Below are 25,458 nucleotides of genomic sequence, written 5' to 3' on the forward strand. Positions count from 1 at the left end.
CTCCAAATTCAGTCACATTCTGAAGGGCTAGGGCTTAGGACTTCAACATGTGAATTTGGGGGGAAACACAATTCAACCCATAGCAGATATCAATAGCCATCAATATTTTTTTAATGTTTATTTATTTATTTTGAGAGAGAGAGAAAGGCAGAGAGAAAGGAAAGAGAGAATCTCAAGCAGGCTCCATGCAGTCAGCACAGAGCCCAACGTGGGGTTAGATCTCAGGACCCTGAGATCATGACCTGAGCCAAAATCATCGGCTGCTTAACCAACTGAGCTACCCAGGAGTCTCTAATATTTTTAAAGAAAAAGATATTAAAGGAATTCGTTCATTTGAAAGAATATGTTTATTTTATCTCCTTAACTTATCTTCTCAGACAAATCATCTAATTTCCAGGGTCTGAAGTTCAATTATAAAATGAAAAGGGGCGCCTGGGTGGCTCAGTCAGTTAAGCATCCTAATTCAGCTCAGGTCATGATCTCATGGTTTGTGGGTTCGAGCCCCGCATCGGGCTCTGTGCTGACAGCTTGGAGCCTGGAGCCAGCTTCGGATTCTGTGTCTCCTTCTCTCTCTGCCCCTCCCCCACTTGTGCTCTGTTTCTCTCTGTCTCTCAAAAATAAATAAATGTTAAAACAAAAATTTTTTTTAATTAAAAAAATGAAAGGATAGGACTTAGCACCTAAAGTCTGTACACATTCTAAAATTCCTGAGCTCTAAACTTGCAATTTCCAAGCAAGAAATAGAAGAACATACAAGATTTTGTCCACCGGTAGCATTTTATATGCATCTGTTTTTTAAAATTCTCATTCACAGACTGCAAGCCTACATGGAGAGAACCAAGGAAGATTCAGACTGAATACCCAGAGCCAGATGATGTCAGTGGACTCCAGAAGCTAGAAGTCAAGGTACCTTGAGATCAGAAGTAATAATCCGAGAAGAGTCAGAAAAGGCCATTAGCACAAGTCAAAACAAAGCAAAGGGTTAGCAGATTCAATTCAACAATGAGCAAGGGTCCTATCAGGTACCCTCAGTACAAATGTACACAGTTAAGACAGTGGTGTTTACAGGGAATTGTGGGCAAGGAAAAGAGGCTCTGAGCCCAATCTGTGCTGTCAAGAGAAGTTTCCTAAAGATTATAACCCCTATGCTGAGTCTGAAATAAGAGTGACAATTCAGATCAATAAAAGGAGTCATCCTCAACATATTGCTGTAAGAAAAAACAAACAAACATAAAGATAAAATAGTGTTGCCTGGAAATGGTCTTGACTTTGATACATTATATTAACTTATGTAGTTCAATTAATTTTCTTTAATGATCTATTTTGCTTTTATTACTGAGGGACAGATTACCCAGAGGAAAAGCTGAACTTCCTTTTAGGAGTTTTAATTTAAACTATGTAATTGTTACTATGAGCCACAAGAGGGCAGCAGTTTCAAAGACTACAACAAAACTTAAAAATTACTATTCTGAGAGTTTTAAATTAGAACTTTAGGGCTGGAAGAAAACTAAAGAGATGCCTCTTTTATATAAGAAATTTCATTTTATTCCATATAAATCATGTGTAGACATATAAAGTATATCTGCTCTATTTTAAGATAGAAAATCTGTATAAAATTATTTACAAATATAAAATTATTATAGTTGTAATAACTATTAATAACTAATAATAATTGTAGTTATAATATAACTATATATGCATAATTCTTTGCACTTTTAAAGTACTTTCATAAATGTAACATTTATTTATTCACATATCATAAAGCCCTGTGAAATAGACGTGCCAGGTATCAGTAAGTCCTTTTGTAGATGAAGAACCTGAGGCTAAAGAAAATAAGTGACTTGCCCAAGTTAATACCACCAATAAGTAGAAAAGGTAGAACCTCACTCAGTATATTCTCTGTTGTTTTACACAACTGCCTGTCAACCAACGAAATAATAATATCCTTGGGCTTGTTCAGATAGGAATTTGGAATATTATTTGAATAGAGTTCTGCTATAACAGAACTCTAGTTTTATACTTGTCAATAAGATCTTTCCTAGATCTTGCAAACAGTGCTCTCTGTTTAATTCTTTACATTTAAAAGTAAACTTTGTTTTCATCTGAGAGAGGATGAAAATAGAAGTGAGGTTTAAAGTAAAACAGGAAGTATTTGTAGAGGTCAATGATTAGGAGAAAGACGAGGCAGATGTAAAAGCTGAGGGAACAGGCTGTTACCTCAAACACTGCCACGTTCCTAAAGCCACTCAATTTTGCATGTTACCAAAGAGATAAATTTATTAGCATTGCTTATCAGACCTAGTGTTTCACTGTATTATCTTTTGGTGAATAGCATATTACCATATAGCTATTTAATAGACCCAATATCTGACACCTAAAACTGCTGTTAGAGAGGAAGGGTGACTTGAGTAACAGAACATATAATAACATCCACAAACAGTATATAAAAAGTTATATTAAGAAAATTTGCTTAAAGTTAATGTCATAAATAATCATAGAGAAGTCAAAGACTGTTATTTCTTTGGATGAAAAGACCCTGCTCAAATAAAAAAAACTATTGAGGCTACTCTTAATTTTATTCTTAAGCTTTTATTTATTTATTTTGAGAGAGAGAGAGAGAGAGAGCACAGCAAGAGAGGGATGGAGACAGAGAGGGAGAGAGAGAATGTCAAATCCCAAGCAGGCTCTGTGCTGCCAGCGCGAAGCCCCTTGCAGGGCTCGATCCCATGAACCATGAGATCATGACCAGAGCCAAAACCAAGAGTCAGACGTTTAACTGACTAAGTCATCCAGGTGCTCCGAGGCTATTTTTAATTTTGAAAATTCCTCTACATTGTCACAAGAACCCAACTTCTCTACTTTCTGGCATCTAAAGTAATTAGTAACTCTCTGTTCCACTTCCTGGCACTTTAGCTGGTACTACCGGAAAAGTGGAAGCCAGAGATAACTGCATTACATCCTTGGGGTTCCCTTTCATTCACTCACTCATTCAACCCGCCAATATTTGTTGGGCATATGAGCTAAGCACAGAAAAAGTGAGAGCATCAAAAAAAAAAATAAGTTATTCTCTCATGGAGTTTGCAATCCACTGGTGAAAATTAATGCTAAACAAAAAGATATATTATTACAAATTGTGGTGGTGATATAAATGAAAAGTTTGGGGTGCAATGATAACCATTAGATGACAACAGGATATCCAGGTTGGACTGTCAGTCACAGAAGCCTCTGAGTAGGCAACATTTAAGTTGAGATTGGAAGGGAGCAATGAGAAACAACTTCAAGAACAGCATATCTATTGCCCTGAGTACGGAGTGCTTGGCCTGTCAAGTAACTGAAGCTTTTAATTGTGTCAATGACTAACACACATTCTGTGGAAGAAATAAGGCATAAATGTCAATTGTGTAAAGAATATACATCTATATTGATCATTAATGGGTGGAAATTAAAAGGTATTGCCAAGCCCTCCTCTAAAGAACAGAAATCAGAGACAGGATGCTGAATTGAGGGATTCAAGACAGTTCAGTTCTGCATTCACAAATTCCCAAGACCATCAGAGAATCAGATTAGACAATGCTTTCTCTTTTTATCTCACGGGGATGATCAAATGAGATAATATACTAAACCACAAAATTTACAGAGCAGTATGCACATTTTATTTATCCACTGTTGATATAAAAGCATCCCCAATTTATTCCCACCTTAATTCCTGTCCCAGGTGTAAAACATTATTCATCTCTTTAAATTCTCTAGGCCAAGATTCCCAAGACCTCATCCTGAAATAAGAAGGCCTTCCTTTGTCTTTAATACACCTGCTTTTCCTAATAGTGAAAAATTATAAAATTAATATTTTATGCAAAGCCTATTTCAAACTTACGTTCCAGTGCATTATAAAGAAGCTCAAAATCTTCTTTTGTCTGAGGATTATGCCTCCGGTGATAATCCAATTTCATCCATTCTTCTTTTTCTCTTATCTTCCTTTGTTCTTCCTCTGCTTCCCACTTCAACCTTAACATTTTCTGTCTTCTTAAATTCTCTACCATGACTTTAGCATGCCATCGTCTATAGTAAGTCTGTAACACTATTACCTATAGTTAAATTAAAAGGAAATAAAAAGTGTCTACCATCAACTATATCAGATAATAACAAAAGGCAATAGTGATTATTTCTATTCCAATGCAAAAACTACTAAACAAACTGAGAGTCTAGGTTTCCCTCTATGCCAGACATTCTCACACACAGCGGGACACATAAGCTGTGGATAATGCACATCAGCAATTTGACTCCAAAATCTAGCAAATACACCTTCCTGGGAGGTAGTTAGTACAATGCTTAAAAGCATAGGCTCTGGGGTAAAACTTAGTCTAAATATTTCCTCTGCGACTCACTATTTGTTTGATTTTGGTTTATTCTCCATATAACATCCTTATCTTAACCCTGGTGCATCACAAGTCCTCAATAAATACTATTGTTGTCACTAATATTAATTATCTCTAGTTTATCTTAACTACCATCAGCTTAGGCTCATATTTAAAACAAAATTTCATTATCTAAACATAAAGCAGGTAGGTTATATGTAGTAACTACCAAAGGCAGGTTAGATAAAAGTCTCCGTTTAAGAAAAATATTTACTAAATTGTGAGAAATATAAATATGTCTGAAGTTATAGTATAGTACCAAATTCCCAAAAAACTTGCCATATAACTGAGAGATTTTTTTTATTTTACTAAACTCATAAATAAAAATATAATGTGGAGAGGCTAGATCAAGATTGAGGACAGAGAATATGCTGATACATCCCTTTACTGTGACCTAATCTCTGGTAATCACGGAAAATCATATAAGCAGAAATCGGTAAGGACACTGGATCATACTAACGGAGACTTCCAAAGGAACAGAAACTTTAAAGAATCCCCTCAAGAAGGGAGACAGGTAGAATAAATTGAAGGGGAATCTATGCCTAATCATGTACAGGGAAGATGGAGAAGCAGGCTAGAAAATACAGAAGGGTCTGTAAGACCGTTTCAAGCCCTAAACCAGTGGATCCGGTGAGCAGAAGAGGTGTGTTAGGGCAAATGGCAAAGTGACTGCTTGAAAAATGCCAAAAGGACAGGCTTCTCTAAAACAATCTAGGGAAAGCACACCCGTGGGTGACACCCACGATGAGTAGAAGCCCCTTCTTCATAAAACTAGCTCTCTTCCAGAATCAAGCCTTGGCCATCCCCTAAAACCACTGCGGTAAACAAATACGCATAGCACACTGGACATAAGGGATCTCAAATACCCTGTCTACACACCCAGGAATAACCAAACATTTGGGAAGAACCCACAAAATATAAGGCTCCTCCTCATTCAACAAAGAAAAGTTTACTTTTGTGTGAACAGAAATACCAGAACAGTGGTTCCCAAAGAGTGGTGGTCAGACCAGCAAGCTCCAGACAGAATGAAGAAAGTTGACCAGAGAAATTACTCCAAATATACTAAAAGAACATGTCTCCAAACTAAAGACATAAGCTCTCAGATAGAAAGGCCTCACGGCCAAATCTCAAGCATATCACAATAAGATTATCAGAGATAAAGTAAAAACCCTAAAAGCTTCCAGAAAGAGGAAACAAAGAAATGCAAAACTGACATCAGACTTTTAATCAAATAGAGCTTCAGTGTTATAAAGAAAAATAATTTTGAAAACAAGTTTAAATCTATCTATGTGGACTCAAATTAAACTTCAAGAATGAGGTTGATTCAACAGGACTAAGAGGTTTATCTCCCAGGCATCATCTCTGAAAAAATTACTAGAGAATGTGTTCTAGCAAGAAAAATAAGTTAAAATGGAAAGATTAAAGAACTGAGAAAACTTTTCCAAAAGAGTTATCAAGCTAAATACATCTTATTTGGAAAAAGTCATATATATCAATATAAATATATCAAACAACAAAGTTATAAATATATAGTAAATTATAAAGTAAATTATATACATACATATATATATGTATATAATTATAATTCCAGATCCAATCTGACTGGCTAGGAGGAATGAGGGAGGAGGACAAGGAAATGAAAAACAGAAAACTCTGCTAAGGACCTTGACTTATTCATGGAAAAGATAGAGCCTGATTAAGTATGCCTTTGGTATAAAAAATTTAGGAAACAAAAAATTTTTTAATTTTTATAAGGAACCATTAGAAAAACAGAAACAAAGGACCTGCTTTCAACTATGAAAGCACAAAAAAAAAAAAAAAAAGAAAGAAAGAAAATGTTTAGTCAAACTAACCAAAAGAAGAAAAGGCTGGTAAAAGAAAAAACAAACAAAATGTGAATAATAAATAAAAACCAAAATGAGATGGCAAGAATGAGTACAAAAATATCAATAGTCATAATATAATATTGCTTAAAACAAAAAAGATTTAAAATAAATACAAGCATGAAATCAAGAAGCTCAAGAATAAAGTAAATATGATACAAGTAGAAAGGAGTCAGTGAAGACAAAAGAACTTACTACGTGGAAATTTCCTCCTATACTGGCTTTTAACCCATCCCTCTGTGTACAACTCACATCCCACTTTCACCTCCCTAGGAAACTCCTATTCACCTTCCAAGGTTGTATGGGGCAAAGCAGTTTGGTTCTTGATGCCATCCCCCTTGGCAGGCATTTAGAGTTTCACATCCTCAGCTTAAGTAAGTCAAGTTAGCATTTCTCCAACTGCTTTACAACTTTAAAATAATTGACTGACACTCTTCTCTCTTTTCATGTATTCTTCGTTCCTGTATGTTTGCATTTTTTTAGTCCTTTAATACCATTTTACTGGAGTTTGGAAAGTGTTGTAGAGACTTCCATCTCCCCACCTAATATCCATTCTCTCCTACTTCCTTAATAAGAAAACCTCAATCTTATTGAGGAACAACAATATGAAACTTTAAAAATGTATTTGTCACACACTCACAGTGAGCACAATCACATGACACAGTTTGGGCCAATGAGATGTAACTGGAAGGCACTGGGTGGGGCTTGCAGGGAAAACTCTTGAAGGTAGCATATATGGCTCATGCTCCCTTGACCTCTCCCTTCTTCCTGCATAGATTGCAGACATTATGCTGAAGGTTGACTAACCATTGCATTATCATGTAAGTTATAAGCTCATAAGATTAATGGAATGGAAAAGTAAAAGGAGTTTAGGTTCTTGATGATATCACAGAGCTACCATCCAAGCCCTGTACAATCAAAAAATAAAAATTAGTTTGGACTGAGAACATAAAAATCTATCAGGCTGGAATAACAGGCATTAATTGTCAGCTACGAAATTAACAGGAAACAATTATTTCTTCCAAGGACATACTACAGCTATAAAATGTCCTAACAATCCCCTCCTTTGAGTGAATACTATTATTCTGTGCACACTGAGAAACTTAGTACTCTAAAATACTAATCTATCAGAAACTTTGCTGTTTGAAATTAGATAACCAAAAATGAAGCATCCCACTCTTGGCAGGAGAATCTATGTCAGTTTGACAGAGAGCAGCAGCCTTAACTTACAACAAACATGCTGAACTTCAGCAAAGGAACATTCCACATCTCTCTTAACTTTGTTACCAAAGGAACAAAGCTGGAGATACCATACTTCCTGATTTGAAAATACAACGCAAATCTATAGTAATCAAAACACTATATATTGGCATAAAAACAGAACTATAGATCAATGGAACAGAATAGAGAACCCAGAAACAAACTCATACATACATGGTCAACTAATTTACAACAGAGGAGGCAAGAATATACAATGGGGAAGGATGGTCTCTTCAATAAATGCTGCTGGGAAAACTGGACAGTAACATGCAAAAGAATGAAACTAGACCATTATCTCACACTATACAGAAAAAATTACTTCAAATTGTATTAAAGACTTGAATGTAAGACCTGAAACCAAAAAAATTCCTAGAAAAAACATAGGTGGTAAGCTACTTGACACAAGTCTTGGCAATAATTTTTTAAATCCGACTCCAAAAGCAAAGGTAACAAAACAAAAATTAACAAATGAGACTATATCAAACTAAAACGCGTTTGCACATCAAAGGAAACCATCAACAAAATGAAAAGACAACTTACTGAATGGGAGAAACTATTTGAAAATCATATATCTGAAAAGGGGTTAATATCTAAAACATATAAAAACTCCTAAAACTCAAATGCAAAAAAATAATCATAATAAACAATCCAATTAAAAAATGGGCAGAGGATCTGAATAGATATCTTCCCAAAGACATCCAGATGGCCAACAGACATATGAAAAGATGCTCAACATCACTCATCATCTGGAAAATGCAAATCAAAACCACAATGAGATATCACCTTCTACCTGTTAGAATGGCTATCATCAAAAAGATAAGAAATAAAAAGTGTTGGCATGGATGTGGAGAAAAAGGAACCCTTGTGCCCTGTTGGTAAGAATGTAAATTGATACAGTCACTATGGAAAACAATATAGAGGTTTCTCAAAAAATTAAAAATTAAACTACCATTTGATCCAACAATTCCACTTCTGGGTATTTATCCAAAGAAGAGGAAACACTAATTAAAAAAGATATATTAACTGTTATGTTCACTGAAGCATTATTTATAATAGCCAAGACATGGAAACAATTTAAGTGGCTATTGATGGATGAATGGATATGGAAAATGTGACACACACACACACTGGACTACTACTCAGTCATAAGAAAGAATGAAATCTTGCCATTTGTGACAACATGGATGGACCTTAAAGGAATTATGCTAAGTGAAATAAGTCAAAAAGAAATATCATATGATTTCATTTACATGTGGGATCTAAAAAACAAAACAAATGAACAAAACAAAAATCATAGATGAAGAGAACATAATAGTGGTTGTCAAAGGGCAGGAAGGTAAGGGCATGGGTGAAATGAGTGAAGGGGGTCAAGAGGTGAAAACTTCCAGTTATGAAATAAGTAAGTCATGGGTATATAATGTACAGCATGGTGATTACAGTCAATAATATTGTGAAGCATACTTGAAAGTTGCCAAGAGAGTAAATTCTAAAAGTTAACCATGTATGGTGACAGATGGTAACTAAATTTACTGTGATGATCATTTCACATGTATTTCAAATTGTTATGCTGTATACCTGAAACCAATATAATGTTACGTGTCAATGATACCTCAATAAAAACTTTTTAATTTTGAAAAAATAAATAGCACTAAATGTATGGTGTATTGGAGTTGGTAAGACTCTAATTCAAAGAATTTTAGTATTTTTTTGAGAGAGAGAGAGAGAGAGAGACATAATGTGCAAGAGTGAGCAGGGAAGGAGCAGAGGGAGAGAGAGAGAGGATCTTAAACAGGCTCCATGCCTAGCACAGTTTGATGTGGGGCTCAATCTCACAACTGTGAGATCATGACCTGAGCTGAAATCAAGAGTCAGGCCTTTAACTGACTGAACCACCCAGGTGCCCCAGAATTTTAGTAGTTTTAATATTAGTCAAACTTTGGCCCCAATAATTAGATGCTCTCTTCTGGGTCTCAAAAAGAAAGAAGTAAAAAAGCAAAGAGCATCTTTTGATTTAACAGCCTTCAGCACTGGGTGGACATTGATTGGGGAGGAACCTATTTAAAATTCTCACAATGAATGGGGCACCTGGGTGGCTCAGTCAGTTAAATGTCTGACTTCAGCTCAGGTCATGATCTCATGGTTCATGGGTTTGAGCCCCACATCAGGCTCTGTGCTGACAGCTCAGAGCCTGGAACCTGCTTCGGATTCTGTGTCTCCCTCTCTGTCCCTCCTCCACTCTCTCTCTCTCTCTCTCTCTCAAAAACAAATAAAATATTAAAAAAATGTTTTAGGGGCGCCTGGGTGGCGCAGTCGGTTGGGCGTCCGACTTCAGCCAGGTCACGATCTCGCGGTCCATGAGTTCGAGCCCCGCGTCAGGCTCTGGGCTGATGGCTCAGAGCCTGGAGCCTGTTTCCGATTCTGTGTCTCCCTCTCTCTCTGCCCCTCCCCCGTTCATGCTCTGTCTCTCTCCCAAAAATAAATAAACGTTGAAAAAAAATTAAAAAAAAAAATGTTTTAAAAATTCTCACAGTGGTACTCAAAATGTGGCCTATGATTCTATTGCTGGCCCACATGGCTTCTTACCTTGTTACCAGGCTACAAATGGCCTCAAGAACCCTGCATTACAGAGTAAATCAAACACACTATTTAATTTAGTTGACTTTTTTTCTCACAGCAACATTTTTTCAATGAAAGAAGCGCTGCATTGACTTACATTCTGCACAAATTCTTTAGCTTTTCACACACTTGTACTTGTGTTGCACTAGCCTTGAGTCCTTGTCACCACCATGGACTGCTTCTGTTCCAATGGTGCCCGGAGCTAGACACCCAGCAAAGCTGAGTCATAATCCAAGAGGACCTTAACACTGAGTTTGAATCTGCCAGAAATACCCAGCAAGGAAGGAGGATTGCTAGTCAGTACTACATCTTCCTTCACAAAACCTAGTAAGTAGACTTTTCCACTTTCAAAAGCTAGTGTTAAAAGTGTGCAATTCAGTTGAGCAATCTGGGGTAGGAAGAGACTAAATAGGTATTTTTTAAATTTATCAGCCCAATCCAGAAGTTATTCAGTAATGAATTAAAGACACATTGACAGGGGCGCCTGGGTGGCTCAGTCGGTTGAGCGTCCGACTTCGGCCCATGTCATGATCTCGCAGTCCGTGGGTTCGAGCCCCGCATCGGGCTCTGTGCTGACAGCTCGGAGCCTGGAGCCTGTTTCGGATTCTGTGTCTCCCTCTCTCTCAGACCCTCCCCTGTTCACGCTCTGCCTCTCTCTGTCTCAAAAATAAATAAACATTAAAAAAAATTAAAAAATAAAATAAAATAAAGACACATTGACACACAGTGTGGTCTCAAATGTGTTTTATACATGTAGAAAATGACTGAAGGAAATACGCCAATATGATAATATGACAGAGTATTACTTTCTATCAAATTTCTATTTCCGCATCTCCCTTAATAAAAGGCAGGCAAATTGCCCTGGTTGGCTTCCCTCCTTCAAGTTAATGAGCCTATTGCATGGGTTGTAATTTCTTAGCTTCCTCATGGAGGTAGATTCCCCAGGACACATCCGGGCCAAACATAGGGCCACTGACAGAATGAACTTGCAGGCGATGAAAAGTATGGTAGTTGTTATATGAGTGATCCGGTAACAAACAAGCTGGGGCATGGGAGGAAGACTGTGTTCTCGGGCCTTCTCATTCTCCAAGCTACACTCCTGCGGAGCAGCCAGTCCAGCCTGCCTTCCCCAGACCCTTAAAGCCTGCACCAGCCGCAATGCCTAGCAGACTTTCCAAAGACCAAACAACAAATGGACAGGGAACATCTTCTCAAGTTAAGAGCATCCACCTTACCTACAGATCACCTATAGGCCCAATTCTATACAGGTTCAGACATCTGCCAAGCTCCTTTAGGAAAATACACAAGAAGGTAATAGTGACTGGACCGTATATATAAATGATTATAGATTACAATTTAAGGAATGTGTGTGTGTGCGTGCATACACATTCCTGATAAATTTCTAAGAGATTCTTATTTTATTTTATTTTATTTTATTTTATTTTATTTCATTTCATTCTATTTTATTTATTTATTTTTTTCTTAGTAGGCTTCATGCCCAGCATGGAGCTCATTGCGGGCCTTGAACTCATGACCCTGAGATCAAGATCTGAGCTGAGATCAAGAATTGGACACTTAACCAACTGAGCCACCTGGCACCCCGAGATTCATATTTTTAAATATATTTTATATTTTATGTATATTAAAATATACTTTATTTCAATTGTGAAAATTCTGTCATGTCAAAATAAGTCACTGTAAATTCTCTTTGGGCCTGGGGGCAGGACTACCAGATTAGAAAAGTAAAAGCCTCATCAAATGCTCTCTCCAAAAAGGAATGATTAAACTGTACAAAATTGTTTTTAAAAAAATAATAATAACCATTTCGGGATTCTGGAAATTGACCAAAGGCATACATCAAATAAATATTTATTGAAGAAAGATTACTAAACCTCAAGTAGGAGCACTAATAGTCTATGGCATTTCAAGTTGGGGCTGCTCTCGTATCTTCCTTCTCCTCACCCTGGATTCATCTGTGTGCACTTTCAGGGTGCTGAATTGATTTAAAATGAAGCAAAGAAAAACTCTATACTCCCTAAGCAATGTCACAAACAATAGTAATCTCTGTGGCAAAAAAAAAAAAAAAAAAAGAGGCCAGCAACTCAGATAGCTGAGATTGTAGTCTGGAGCAAGCAACAGACAGGCAGACTAGTGAGAAATTAATCAGAGATATCAGGAAAAGGAGATAGGCCACAGCGAGTCCTGATAACTTCCCAAATATCCTTGGTAGTCTGAAGGCTGAACACATGTACAAGGATGAATACATACTCAGGAGAGACTGGAGAAAGCCCTACCTATTCACATATCCCAGGCTGCCTGTGAAGCCTTGTGCAGAAGAAATGCAAGAAGAAAACCCAGCAGAAAGTAAAAGCCAGGATGATCATAAACTAAACTTGTCTGAACTTCCAATGCATCCTGCAAACACATGGATCCATTAGTGAGAGTGGAAGCTTTACTAGCTCAAGGAATGTGAGCACAGCCTTTGATCAATCATTACCTAACCATTAAGCACAACCCTCAGGAAGCCAGACTTACAAGAAGAAAAACAACATTTCTTTTGAGCAGAGAAATCAATGGCGATATACTGTGATAGAGACAAACTCTAAAGCAGGTTTCAGCAATGGCACTGTTGATATTTTGGACCAGATAACCAGCTGCTGCAGTGGGGTTGGAGTTTCCTACAGTTATAGGATGTTTGGCACGATACTTGTCCTCTACCATTAAATGACACTAGCACCCTCACCCTCAAGTCATAATCAAAAATATCTCCAGACAATGTAAATGTTGCCTGGGGAGCAAAATCACTCCCAGTTGAGAACCACTGCTCTAATTAATTAATCCAGACAAATCACTAAACAAATATAAGACAGATATAACATCAATCCCTGGAGTAAACAGGGACAGGATACAGAGTTGCTACAATGTTACTTAAAATGTCTAGTTTTCAACAACAACAACAAAATTATGAGAGCAAAAAGAAGACAGTATGACCAATTTAAAATGAAAAAATATACCAATCAATAGAAACTGCCTCTGAGGGGTCTAAGATGTTGGACTTACAAAGATTTCAAAGCAGATATGATAAACATGTTCAAAGAACTAAAGGGAATAAAGTTTAAAAGTTAAAAGAAAGTAAGATGGCAATGATTCATAAAATAGAGAATATCAGTAAAAAGAAAATCAGTAAAAAGAAATTATTATCAGTTAAATATTATTATTTATCAGTAAAAATTATTATCAGTAAAAAGAAATTATTTAAAAAAGAGAACCAAATGAAAATTTGGGGATTTTAATTAAATTAAAACCTATTGGACAGGCTCAAAAACAGATCTGAATAATATCATAATTTTTATAATAATAAAAATGATAAATGTGATGATACGTCATTAGAAATTATCTGCCCTGAGGGGATGGGAAAAAAATAAGGTAAATGAACAGAGATATTCAGGATACCATCAAGCAAACAAGCATACACAAGATATACTAAAGAGAGCTCTTTAGACTGAAAGGAAATGACACTAGATATTAATTTTAGCCCAAATGAAGAAATAAATAGCACCAGAAAAGATAATTATATAGGTAAATATCAAGGACTATACATATCTTCTTTTCTACAATTAACTTATTTTTTTAATTTTTTTAAAAAAATGTTTATTTATTTTTGAGAAAGAGAGAGAGAAAGAGAGCGCAAGCAGGGGAGGGGCAGAGAGAGAGGGAGACACAGAATCCGAAGCAGGTTCCAGGCTCTGAGCTGTCAGCACAGAGCCTGATGCAGGGCTTGAACCCATAAACCGCAAGATCATGACCTGAGCTTAAGTAAGATGCTTAAATGAGCCACCCAGGATCTCCTATGATTAACTTATTTAAAAGACAACTGCATAAAACAGTTAATTATAAAAGGATTTGTAGAGCTTAAAATATACAAAGAATATATAAATTTGTAGAACAGTGATAGCACAAAGGAGAAGGGATGAAATTGCAGGGTTTTTTTTTAATGTTTATTTATTTTTGAGACAGAAAGAGACAGACCACAAACGGGGGAGGATCAGAGAGAGAGGGACACACAGAATCCGAAGCAGGCTCCAGGCCCTGAGCTTAGAGCCCGACATGGGGCTCGAACTCAAGGACCATGAGATCATGACCTGAGCTGAAGTCGGACACTTAACCGACTGAGCCACTCAGGCACCCCTGAAATTGAAGTTTTATTAGAGCAAAGTTTCAGTATTTTATTGGATTTTAGTTAGTATTACTGTCAAGTATATTGTTATAAACTGAGATGTATATTGTAATCCCTAAATTACACTAGAGCAACCACTTAGGAAATAACTCAAAAAAAATAATTTTAAAAAACAACAAAGCAATAATAAAGAAGAGAACCCAATTAAAAATGGCAAAGGATCTGAATATACATTTCTCTTAAGAATACAGACAAGTTGCTAACAAGCACATAAAAAGATATTCAGTATCATTAGTCATCATGGTGTATAGATCAAAACCAAATGAGCTGTCCCTTCACACTTTATTAGAGCAGCTATAATGAAAAAAAACAGACAATAACAAGTGTTGATGAGGATGTGAAGATATTAGAATCCTTGTATACTTCTGGTGGGACATAAAATGGTGTAGTTGCTTTGGAAAACAGTCTGACAGTTCCTTAAAATGGTTAAACATCTATATTCACCATATGATACAAATTATACTCCTAGACATATACCCCGGGAGAAATGAAAACATATGTCCACATAAAAATTAGTATATAAATGTTTATGGCAGCTTTATTCCTAATGGTCAATAAGTGGAAACAGTCCAAATGTCCATCAACCAGTAAAGAGACAAAGAAAATACAGTATATACACTGGCATAGATACAGTAGGTATATCCAATTGAGTACCTATAATGGAATATTATTCTGCAGTATAAAGGAATGAAATATTGATACCTGTTACAACATGGATAAGCCATGAAAACATTATGCTACGTTTAAAAATAGCCAATCACAAAATACTGCATATTGTGGGGTGCCTGGGTGGCTCAGTCAGTTGAGCATCTGACTTCGGCTCAGGTCATGATCTCACAGTTTGTGAGTTCAAGCCCCGCATCAGGCTCTGTGCTGACAGTTCAGAGTCTGCTTCAGATTCTGTATCTCCCTCTCTCTGCTCCTCCCCTGTTCACACTTTGTCTGTCTCCCTCTCTCTCAAAAATAAACATTAAAAACATTTATTCAATGCTGCATATTGTATGATTCCCTGTATATGAAATATCCAGAATAGGCAAATCAATACAGGCAGAACGTAGATCAGTGGTTTCCTAAGACAGAAAATAGGGATTGACAGCTATTGGGTCCAGGATTTTTTTTCCAGGATGATAGAAATGTTCTAAAATTTATTGTGGTAACAGTTGTATAACTCTGCTTATATAGTAAAAATGATTGAATTGCATATTTTTTAAAGTATATATTATACTAAAAGTAAAGGTTTTAAATTAAAAAAAAGAATTAAAATGGTACATTAGAAAATACCTATTTAACATAAAAGAAGACAGTAAAGGAAGAAGAAAGAATAAGAGAGACAAATGACATACAGAAAACAAATAGCAAATGGCTGATATAATCCAACCTTATCAATAATTAAACTAAATATAAATGTTTTAAACACTCCAATCACAAGGTGGAGATGATCAGACTAGATAAAAAGACAAGATCCAATTATATGCTGTCTACAAGAGATACACACTAGATTCAGACTCAAATAGATTGAAAGTAAAAGGATAGAAAAAGACCATGCAAACGTCACATAAAAAAGTTGGAGCGGCAATTATATCAATATCAGAGAAAACAGACTTTAGTATGCTTTGGCTTCAATTACTCTGGAAAGCTCCCTAATCTACTGTCCCAGGGATTAAGGCCAAGGGATAGAGGAGTTAAGGTTAAGGGACAGAGATGGACAAAACTAATAATGGCCAAACATAACACACAAAACCCCTGGGAATCCCTAAGGGAAAGGAAGGGATTAGGAGCATTTAGAATTCTTGTTCCTTTTACGGGGGCCGGCAGGGTGGGGGGGGGGGGAGAATTGTGGGAGGATGTGGAGATAAAAACTGCTTTTAATACCAGTAAAACATGATTCTGACTGATAAACATTCTCTCCTTGACCAAACTCTAATCAGGCATTTTTTCAACTAGGCCTCAACTTTTGGGCTTCTGTGTTCATCTCTGCATTGTTCAATTTTAGCAAAATCCTGGTAAGTAAGTTTGACCAGAATCCCCACTCTCATATGTGATTATCCTCAATATTTGATCAGGTTCCTCATCTTCCTTCATATCCAACAGATGATGCCTAATCACTCTGGCCTGCCTTCAGCAAAAATCCCGTTAGAATGGGTTAGCCAGGATCTCCCATTTCCTTTCATGTTTTCATAGTAATTTCCCTTCCATTGACCCCTACCCTACTCCTTGGCTATAAATTTCCAGTTTTCCCAGTTTTTGTATTTGGGGTTGAACCCAATCTCTCTTCCCTACTACAAAACTCCAAGGAGTAGCCCCTCTTGAAAAAGTTTGCCTTACCATCTTTAATATGTGTTATGAATAATTTTTTCTTTAACAACACTCACGTAGGTGTTCTTCGTAAACTAGTGTGGAATATAGCAACGCAGGCAGACACACACAGAACAACTGGCTTATATACTTCAGTTTTAAAATTCACTCATGATAAAAGTTATCTTACCGCCTGTAATCTTTGAGCATGGTATTCTGCTGCTGAAAAATATTTTCCTGGTGTTACCAGTTTATCAGTCATATTTGATACATACACCCCAATTTTAGTCATCTGTGTGGATGTTGTATTTGTAGTTTGCTGGAGCTTTTTTCTCTGAAAAACTGTCTAAAATAAAAACATAAATATTTAAATATCCACTATATACACATATAAGTGAGTAAAGAGCATATTTTTCTATCTGTTTAGTAAATTTTCTGTTATTATTTTAATTGCCATATAATTCCTTGAAAGATTTTAATTTTTTTAAGTTTTTATTTAAATTCTAGTTAACGTACAATGTAATATTAGTTCCAGATGTACAATATAGTGATTCAACACTTCCATACATCACCCAGTGTTCCTCACAAGTGTACTCCTAATCCCCATGACCCATTCAACCTATCCCCCCACCCACCTCCCTCTGATCACCATCAGTTTGTTATCTATAGTTAAGAGTCTGTTTTTTGGTTTGCGTCTCTCTCTCTTTTTTCCCCCTCTTTGCTTCTTTGTTTGTTAAATTCCACATATGAGTGAAACCATATAGCATTTGTCTTTTCTCTGACAGACTTATTTCACTTAGCATACCCACATCGCTGCAAATGGGGAAGACTTTAGACAGGTATACAGAACATTTGTTGATTCTGTAGTTTCAAAAATCTCCATAGGAAAATAAAAATCTTACCTGGGTATCCCTACACAATGCATAGTCTTTTTTGGTAATCTTTTTAGGTACAGTTTGTGTTCCAGCATTGTGATATTCTACTCCTGTTATTCTATGTCTGAATCCACCAAGAAATGGTTTGTGAAAGTCAGATTTTATAATCTCAACAGCTACGTCCTGGTACTGAGCAATGCCTAAGGAGGTAAAAACCAAGACTGAATGAAAGTTCACCTACAAAGGGACTCTAAAATACTTTATCTAAAAGACATCAAATAACTAACCAGTTTGTACTCTGACAGTTATGATGTGAGAGGCATCACTTAATCCATCTACTCTTTTGATTGGAAATAGATCTGGATCTGTAGAAAAGATTTCCACTTGTACAATATCCTGTGGCTTAACTCCATGTTGTAGTAGGGTCTCATTATTTTTAAGGATTATTCCTAAAAAATGACATGAAACTATAAGAAGTGTATGACAAAGAAATAACTATATGTACTCATTTTAAGGGGATCAAAAACATCGAAGATGATTCTATGAACACATATAGTTTAATTACTTAATAGAATATTGATGATGTCCACCCCTTACTATAATGTTAGTACAGAAAACTCCACAATGGGAAAAGTTAAGATGCAAGAATTCCACATTATAAATAAAGCTATAACTCTCACAGGATTTCTCATCAGAAACACAAATATATAATAAGCATGCAACTCTATAAATATTTTAAAGTAAAAACATATTCTATGAGTAAAATCGTATTCTAAACATTGATTCTCTAAAAAAAAATCACAATGTGTGTAAGCACAGGACATATCTAATTCAGGGAAAATTTGATTATTGTAATACCCACTCCTGTCTCCAATGCAGAAAAGCATATACTCAGAGTTCCAAAGAATCCTTCTCTTTCTGTTTCTATAATCAGGAACTCATATTAGTAAATTCATGGAAAAGTAGAGTTAAGCTTCAGCTTTGTGCTGGAAAAAGTGTACACCAGTATATTTTTATGTTATTTTGTATCTTTTTTACTTCTATCCCCCTTCATTGGTTTATTCTATAAATTGACTCCAATTTTCTCTATTTTAAGGAATACAAAAATATGTGTAATGTTATTGGCTGCTGTTTTGATAGAATATATATGACTCTTCCAATGAATGGTCATCCTAAATTACAATTGGGAATTTGAACATAGCAAAGGTTTTGTTACATTAATTCTTAGAAATATATCAGATACCACCAGTCTATTTTTGCTATGTTTAAGAAAGTATAAAGATCCTTGAGTTTCAATTCCACACCCCAAATTCTTAACTTAGAAAATTAACATGAATGTTATACGGGCTTTGTAATAGGTTGAATAATGGCCCCAGAATATATCCGTGTCCTAATCCCCAGAACCAATGAATGTTACCTTATATGGCAAAGATGACTGCAAATTTTATTAAGTTAAAATTTTTGAAATCGGGAGATTATCCTGGATTATCTAAGTGTGTTCTAAATGTAATCACAAATGCCTTTACAGAGGAAGGGAGATTTGACTATAGAGAAGATGATAACACAGAAGCAGAGAGAGATTTGAAGATGTTCTTCTGCTTGCTTTAGATGGAGGAAGGGGGCCACAAGCCAATGAATGCAAGGTATACAACTCTAGAAGTGGAAAAGACAAGGGAGCAGATTGTCCCCAGAACCTCCAGAGGGAGAACAGCCCTGCCTGTATGTCAGCTTCATGTGAGTGAAACTGATCCAGGATTTCTGGCCTCCAGAGCAATAAGAGAAATCATGTGTTGCTTTAAGTTACTAAGCTTGTGGTTGTTATAACAGCTATAGAAAACGAATATAGATTCCCAGAGCCTTCTTCTCTTCATTCCTCTAGTTTGTATAGTAGGCTTAGTCCCAATTTGAACTCCAATTCTAGTACTAGGAGAAGCACCTGTCTTAGAGGGCGATTGACACAGAATCAAGCTCTTTAATTATCATGGCTGACATAACCCTGTTACCCAGTGGTGATGCCTGGCACTTACACATAAAGAAGAAAGGTCATGAAGTGCAAAGAACAAAGATTAGTCTCAGGTACCACTAGTTAGCTACTCCAGTCTCAAAGTGTTCTCTCTTCTCCAGTTTTGAACTTCACCTTGTATATAATGCCAAACAATTTCCAATTCCCTTTTTGGAGTCATACCTATATTTAAGTTCAGACTCTAACAATCATTAGCTATGTGAATTTATGCTAGTTTCCCAAGCTTTAGTTTCCTTCTTTCAAAAAAAAAAGTTAATAATAATACCTACGTCAAAGGGTTGTTATGTGGGTTGAATGATAATGAGATAATATAGGCAAAACATTTTATAGGACTAGTACACAATATGTGCTCAGTAAATTAACTATCATGATTGTTATTACTAATAAGTTTAAATTTTAGCATTGTTTCCCTAACCAACCTTAATAATCAGTTGTTTACCAATACTCAGTACACAGAAATGCTTGAGTTTCTGAGATGCTCCTGTGTTTATATCTGAGTAATGTAATACCAGATACCAATACCAAATTAGTACCAAATAATACAGTATAACACCAGATATTGGAAATCTTTAAAAGTAGTTTAGCTTTCTTTCTTTCTTATTTCTTGTGGTATTTTGAGCAAAGAGGTAATCCTGAAAGTGCATTGATCCTCATAGCAGAGATTGGAATAATGATCTGAACTTTTAAGCTTCTCTTCATTCCTCTAGTTTGTATAGTAGGCTTAGTCCCAATTTGAACTCCAATTCTAGTACTAGGAGAAGCACATCTTAGTATTACAGCACATTCATTATAATAGTTTTCTAAAAATAATTTTGAAATTGAACTGATTATTTTCTCTGATTTGACAAGGAGGAACTTAACAGGTGTGGCTTAATCCTTTTTAGTATTTAGTATTTTCCCACACACAAAAAATGTTCTTATTTCCCTGGAAACTTTTTGGTGGCATCTTTTTAAGTTAGTACCAAAACTTTTAAAATGAAAATATTAGGATCTGTGCAGACATATTCTATAGAAACATTTATTTAACTATCATGGTTTTACTAATTATATCACAGTTACAAAGACTAAATCCTCCCATGACACAAAGCTACTATAAAGTGGGCTGTCCAATATTGCCCACAAAATATAAGTAAACTTGAACATCAGGGAATGTGAATTCACCTGACTGTATAAGGACTGACAGATAAATCATTTTCAGGCCTCTTCTTATTTTATACATGCTCATCCTTATCCACTTCTTTCAACCTCATTGCCTCCTACTCACCACACAGCATCTACTTCCAGCCACTCTAAACTTCTTACCACTTCCCTGAAGTCCCAGGTTTTCTCACCTCTTTGGGACTCAGCTCACGTATTGTCACTTTTATTAAATGAAGCTTTCTAGAACCTCCCGGTTTCCTTCCTCTCTGTTCTCACAGCTTTTTGAGCATATCTCCATTAAAACATTTGCACATTATGTGGTTAACTATTGCATATATCATCTTTGTGACTAGTCTGTAAACCGACAAAGTTTTGTTTCATGTTTCTCTACATCTTCAGTTCTTAGCAAAGTATTTAGAACAAGTATGTACTCAATAAAAATGAGTTGAATGAATGTATAATCACAACATAATGTTCAAATAGTAAATATCAAGATATTTCATTTAACAAATTAAAGATCTTGTTTATCTACACATTAAAACTAAAGAAGTCTTGATAAGTTTTATTCGCTTCCAAGCTTACCTGAATATCTCATCTGCAGTACGTTAGATGGGATACTTAATACGTATGAAAAATGATCCTTGAGGTACTTTACAATGGAATCTATTTTAAAAGGCATTATAATTTCCTGGCCCACAGGAAAAAGTACAACTTTTACTGTAGATAAAAAGAGAAAAGAAAGAATCATAGTCAAAAGCAAGGGTCAGCAACCCAGTGCATAAGCAGATAGAAAATTATGGGACAATTTTTAACCACATAGAATGCAGGTTGCCTCTGCCATGTTCCCCCACTGTACCTCCATGATAAGAGTTACTTTTCAAATGCTATGAGAAGTGACATTCAGTTTTGGTTTTGAAAATTAACTCAGAATCTCAAGAATTAGCATCAGTAGTCAATACCTGCTTCCCCAACTCTAGCTTAAAAGTTCAGATCATTATTCCAATCTCTGCTATGAGGATCAATGCACTTTCAGGATTACCTCTTTGCTCAAAATACCACAAGAAATAAGAAAGAAAGAAAGCTAAACTACTTTTAAAGATTTCCAATATCTGGTGTTATACTGTATTATTTGGTACTAATTTGGTATTGGTATCTGGTATTACATTACTCAGATATAAACACAGGAGCATCTCAGAAACTCAAGCATTTCTGTGTACTGAGTATTGGAAGGGGAGACCCTAAGACCTAGAGGGTGTCCCTGAACTTATGAACGTGCATACTTCGATTACACATTGATAGTATGCATTAGTAAATCAGTGATTATTCATGAAGTTAAGAAAAGTCAATAAAGAAATTTTCAAAATAGAAGGTGTCTAATACTAAGTCCATTCCTCTTCCCATAATTTTTTAAATGTGTATTTATTTTGAGAGAGAGAGAGAGAGAGCAAGTGAGCAGAGGAGGTACAGACAGAGGGAAAGAGAATCTCAAGCAGACTCCACACTGTCAGTACAGAGCCCAATGTGAGCCTCGAACTCACAAACCACAAGATCATGACCTGAGCTGAAACCAAGAGTCGGGCGCCTAACTGACTGAGCCGCCCAGGTACCCCATTCTTCCTCCCATAATTGATTTATGTCTATATTGCCAAAATGCAAGGCAGGAAATCACTGTTCATTACAAACATCTAGAATAACTGCACACAAATCTACTTTTCACAAAAATGGACATTATACGGTTCATTACACATTCTATAAAATAGGAAATCAAGACACATGTTGATAACAAAAAACTTATTATAAAATAATTATCTGTTCACAAATTATAGGAGGGAAACATAGTATTTAAAAGCTGATTATACTAGGGTAAACATTCTTCTTTTACATCTATAGACTTTATAATGGAGAAGATGTAATAAGTAAGTTGGAGGGTAGAGTGCACACTGTAGGCCAAAAAAGTTTTGTATACTTCTAGATGCCTGACACATGACAATTTTCATAAAGCTAAATGAGACATTTATTAATAATCTCAGAATGAGGGGCGCCTGGGTGACTCAGTCGGTTGAGCGTCCGACTTCAGCTCAGGTCATGATTTCATGGTACCTGGGTTCGAGCCCCACGTCAGGCTCTGTGCTGACAGCTCAGAGTCTGGAGCCTGCTCCAGACTCGGCGTCTCCCTCTCTCTCTGCTCCTCCCCCACTGATACTCTGTCTCTCAATCTCTCAAAAATAAACATTAAAAAAAATTTTTTTTTTAAATCTCAGAATGAAATTTAACTAGGTATTGTCAATGTTAAGGTTGAGATTGTTAAAACTTGTTTTCACAGCTATCAACAAAGAAAACACTTTCACAGATATTATCAGAAGGCTATTTTAGCTGTTTTATGGATTCAAAATTCTATGGTTAATATATTTAAAAATTTTCATAGCAGTGACTTCCTAAGCTTTGGGAAGGAGTGGTATGTGAAGGAGACTCACAAGTCTCAGGAAGTACAGGACCAAGACAACTTTATCTTAATCACCATGTGTTTGTTAAAAGCTAAAGTATCAGGAAATCACAGAAATATCAAAAAATAGAGCCCAGGGGTGCCTGGCTAGCTCAGCTGGTAGAGCATGCGACTCTTGATTTCAGGGTTATGAGTTCGAGACCCACGTTGGGTGTACAGATTACTTTAAAAAATAAATAAACAAACAAATGGAGCCTAAATTTATTGTGAATAATGAAACTGAAGGATAACAGCTTCAGTTACGTATAATTGGGCTTGATTACTTTCTTCTCTTTCCTCCTTCTCATTCTTTACTTGTATTGATGTGCCACACAAGGGTACACTGCCCCCACTGGATTCAAAAGCTACATTTTACCAGCCAAACTAAGCTGCTATTTAATTGTTAAATGATAGCCCATGTTCTTCACCCTATGGATGAACAATTTCAAAACTTATGGACAAGAAAGAGGAGGAGCAATCAGTGAATCACCCAACTAGGATGGTTCTATGTGCAGCCCCCTTCTTGCCACTCCACTTTGGCTTTGTTACTAACCACGTAGTAATGACTCCTACATGGCATCAACATTATGCCTTTAAAATTAACCTATAATGCAAGACAACGACAGTTTTTCTGAAGCTAAATATAAAGTTAACACTAAACAGAAGTCTAGAAATATGTAAAAGTAACAAGATGTGAGGAATGACCACTAGAGATAGAACTAGGCTCTCTGGAGTCAAGTCCCATTCCAACTCTTTCTTGCCAGCTATGAAGAATCAATTCCAAAGAGGCATCTCAAAGAATGACAGTTATACTCAACAATTTGTCCACCATTTTCCAAGGTCCCTAAACATTTAAAAAACCTACTTCACTTAGGAAAAACAGATCAGCATCAACTTAAAGTTTAATAGTGCTCATCTATTTAGGGAAAATAGTAGCCTGCACAATAGAGAAGCTTCACACATAATTAGCAATGCAGTGGCAGTAGCTACAGAAGTTTTGTGGATAAGGGAAAGGGATAGGGAAAGTATGTAATATCACATATAAAACAAACCTTAAACAAAAACAAATTTTAAAAAGTAAACGTTCTTCGACATGAGGTACAGAATATCCTATCTTCCCTAGGTAATACCTGTTGCTAAGGAATCTTTCATTGATGTTTTCAGAGATTCCTTTATGGCCTTTATTTTATTCAGAAGTGTCAGAGATCCAGAATACCCTCTGGCTGGCAGCATTGCATTATCATATTCAGTTCGATAGTGCTTTGGAGAATGTCTTGGAGAATATGAAGCGTGTTTGGGCAACATAACCTCTCCCACAGGTTGTTCTTCGTCGTTTGGTTCCAGGCTTGGTAACCTCTGGCTACTTTCCTCCTCAGCATGTGTGCCATGGCCCTCACCAGACAGTTCTACTTCAGATTCATTATCTTCAGTTTGATCGGACTCCGGAAGCTCTTCTGAGGGAACCGGAATATTGATAGTCTCAAGAGCATCATCATTTTCTTCTGATGCATTAACAGTATTCTGAGCAACAAATTCTTCTTTCTGATCAGACATTTTCCTGAACCAAGAAACATAAATACATTTATTACACATAAAAATTTCTATACCAAATATCAAATTCATTGCTGGTATATATAGTGCAATGTTGCTCATTATTTTTTAAAAATACTGATTATTTTAGCAATGGCATCAGGTAAAAACACTGGTGAATTTTTTAATAAAAACAACACAGAAAGTAAAAATTACACCAAAAGGACCTCAAAGCACAATAAATTTGAGAAAGATCTACTGTCAAGAACATATTTAAAAATATTTTAAAACATATTGTCACCTCTTCCTTAGTCAATGAACAATGCCTTGTGAAAGGACTTATTTGAATAGTTTTTGTTTTTTTTTTTTTTTTTTTTTTTTTCTAAACACAACCTAACACAGGATTTATGCTTCTGAGGTTACAATTGATTAGAAGCTCCAAGGATTCTGCCGGCTCCACAGCAACCGTACCCCAGATAGTAAACACTCTTTGTGGTAGCTTTGCTCTCACAAATTGTAGCAGAGGTCCAATGACCTCTGTTCCCCAGAACAAACATGTCAACAAACTGTGGGAGGATCTTGGAGCTGGCTAGGGCCTGAGCTACAGCAACCAAGAGCTTTGGCTTGGGAGACAGTATGACAGCATCCAGGAGCTTGGGCCCAGGGTGGCCTAGGGCAGCCAACAGCCAGGCTGCAGGGGCA

The 25,458-nt window shown here is 36.2% G+C and overlaps 1 protein-coding gene across 1 annotated transcript in view; it reads right to left on the minus strand.

Moving 5' to 3' along the window:
* The window catches only part of IQUB (IQ motif and ubiquitin domain containing), a 53,006-nt gene extending 28,226 nt beyond the window's left edge, over positions 1-24,780 (minus strand). The window contains exons 1-6 of the mRNA XM_047094752.1: positions 24,357-24,780; positions 21,327-21,461; positions 17,869-18,030; positions 17,609-17,781; positions 16,897-17,052; positions 3,875-4,085 (exon numbers count right to left, since the gene is read on the minus strand). Coding sequence (XP_046950708.1) covers positions 3,875-4,085; positions 16,897-17,052; positions 17,609-17,781; positions 17,869-18,030; positions 21,327-21,461; positions 24,357-24,780 — 1,261 coding nt within the window. The remainder of the gene's footprint in view (positions 1-3,874; positions 4,086-16,896; positions 17,053-17,608; positions 17,782-17,868; positions 18,031-21,326; positions 21,462-24,356) is intronic.
* Between the last annotated feature and the right edge of the window lie 678 nt (positions 24,781-25,458).

The sequence above is a fragment of the Lynx rufus genome, unplaced genomic scaffold (assembly GCF_022079265.1).
Source record: "Lynx rufus isolate CCGP_SWC_20201006 ecotype Redwood Valley unplaced genomic scaffold, mLynRuf1.p SCAF_4, whole genome shotgun sequence".
NCBI lineage: Eukaryota > Metazoa > Chordata > Mammalia > Carnivora > Felidae > Lynx > Lynx rufus.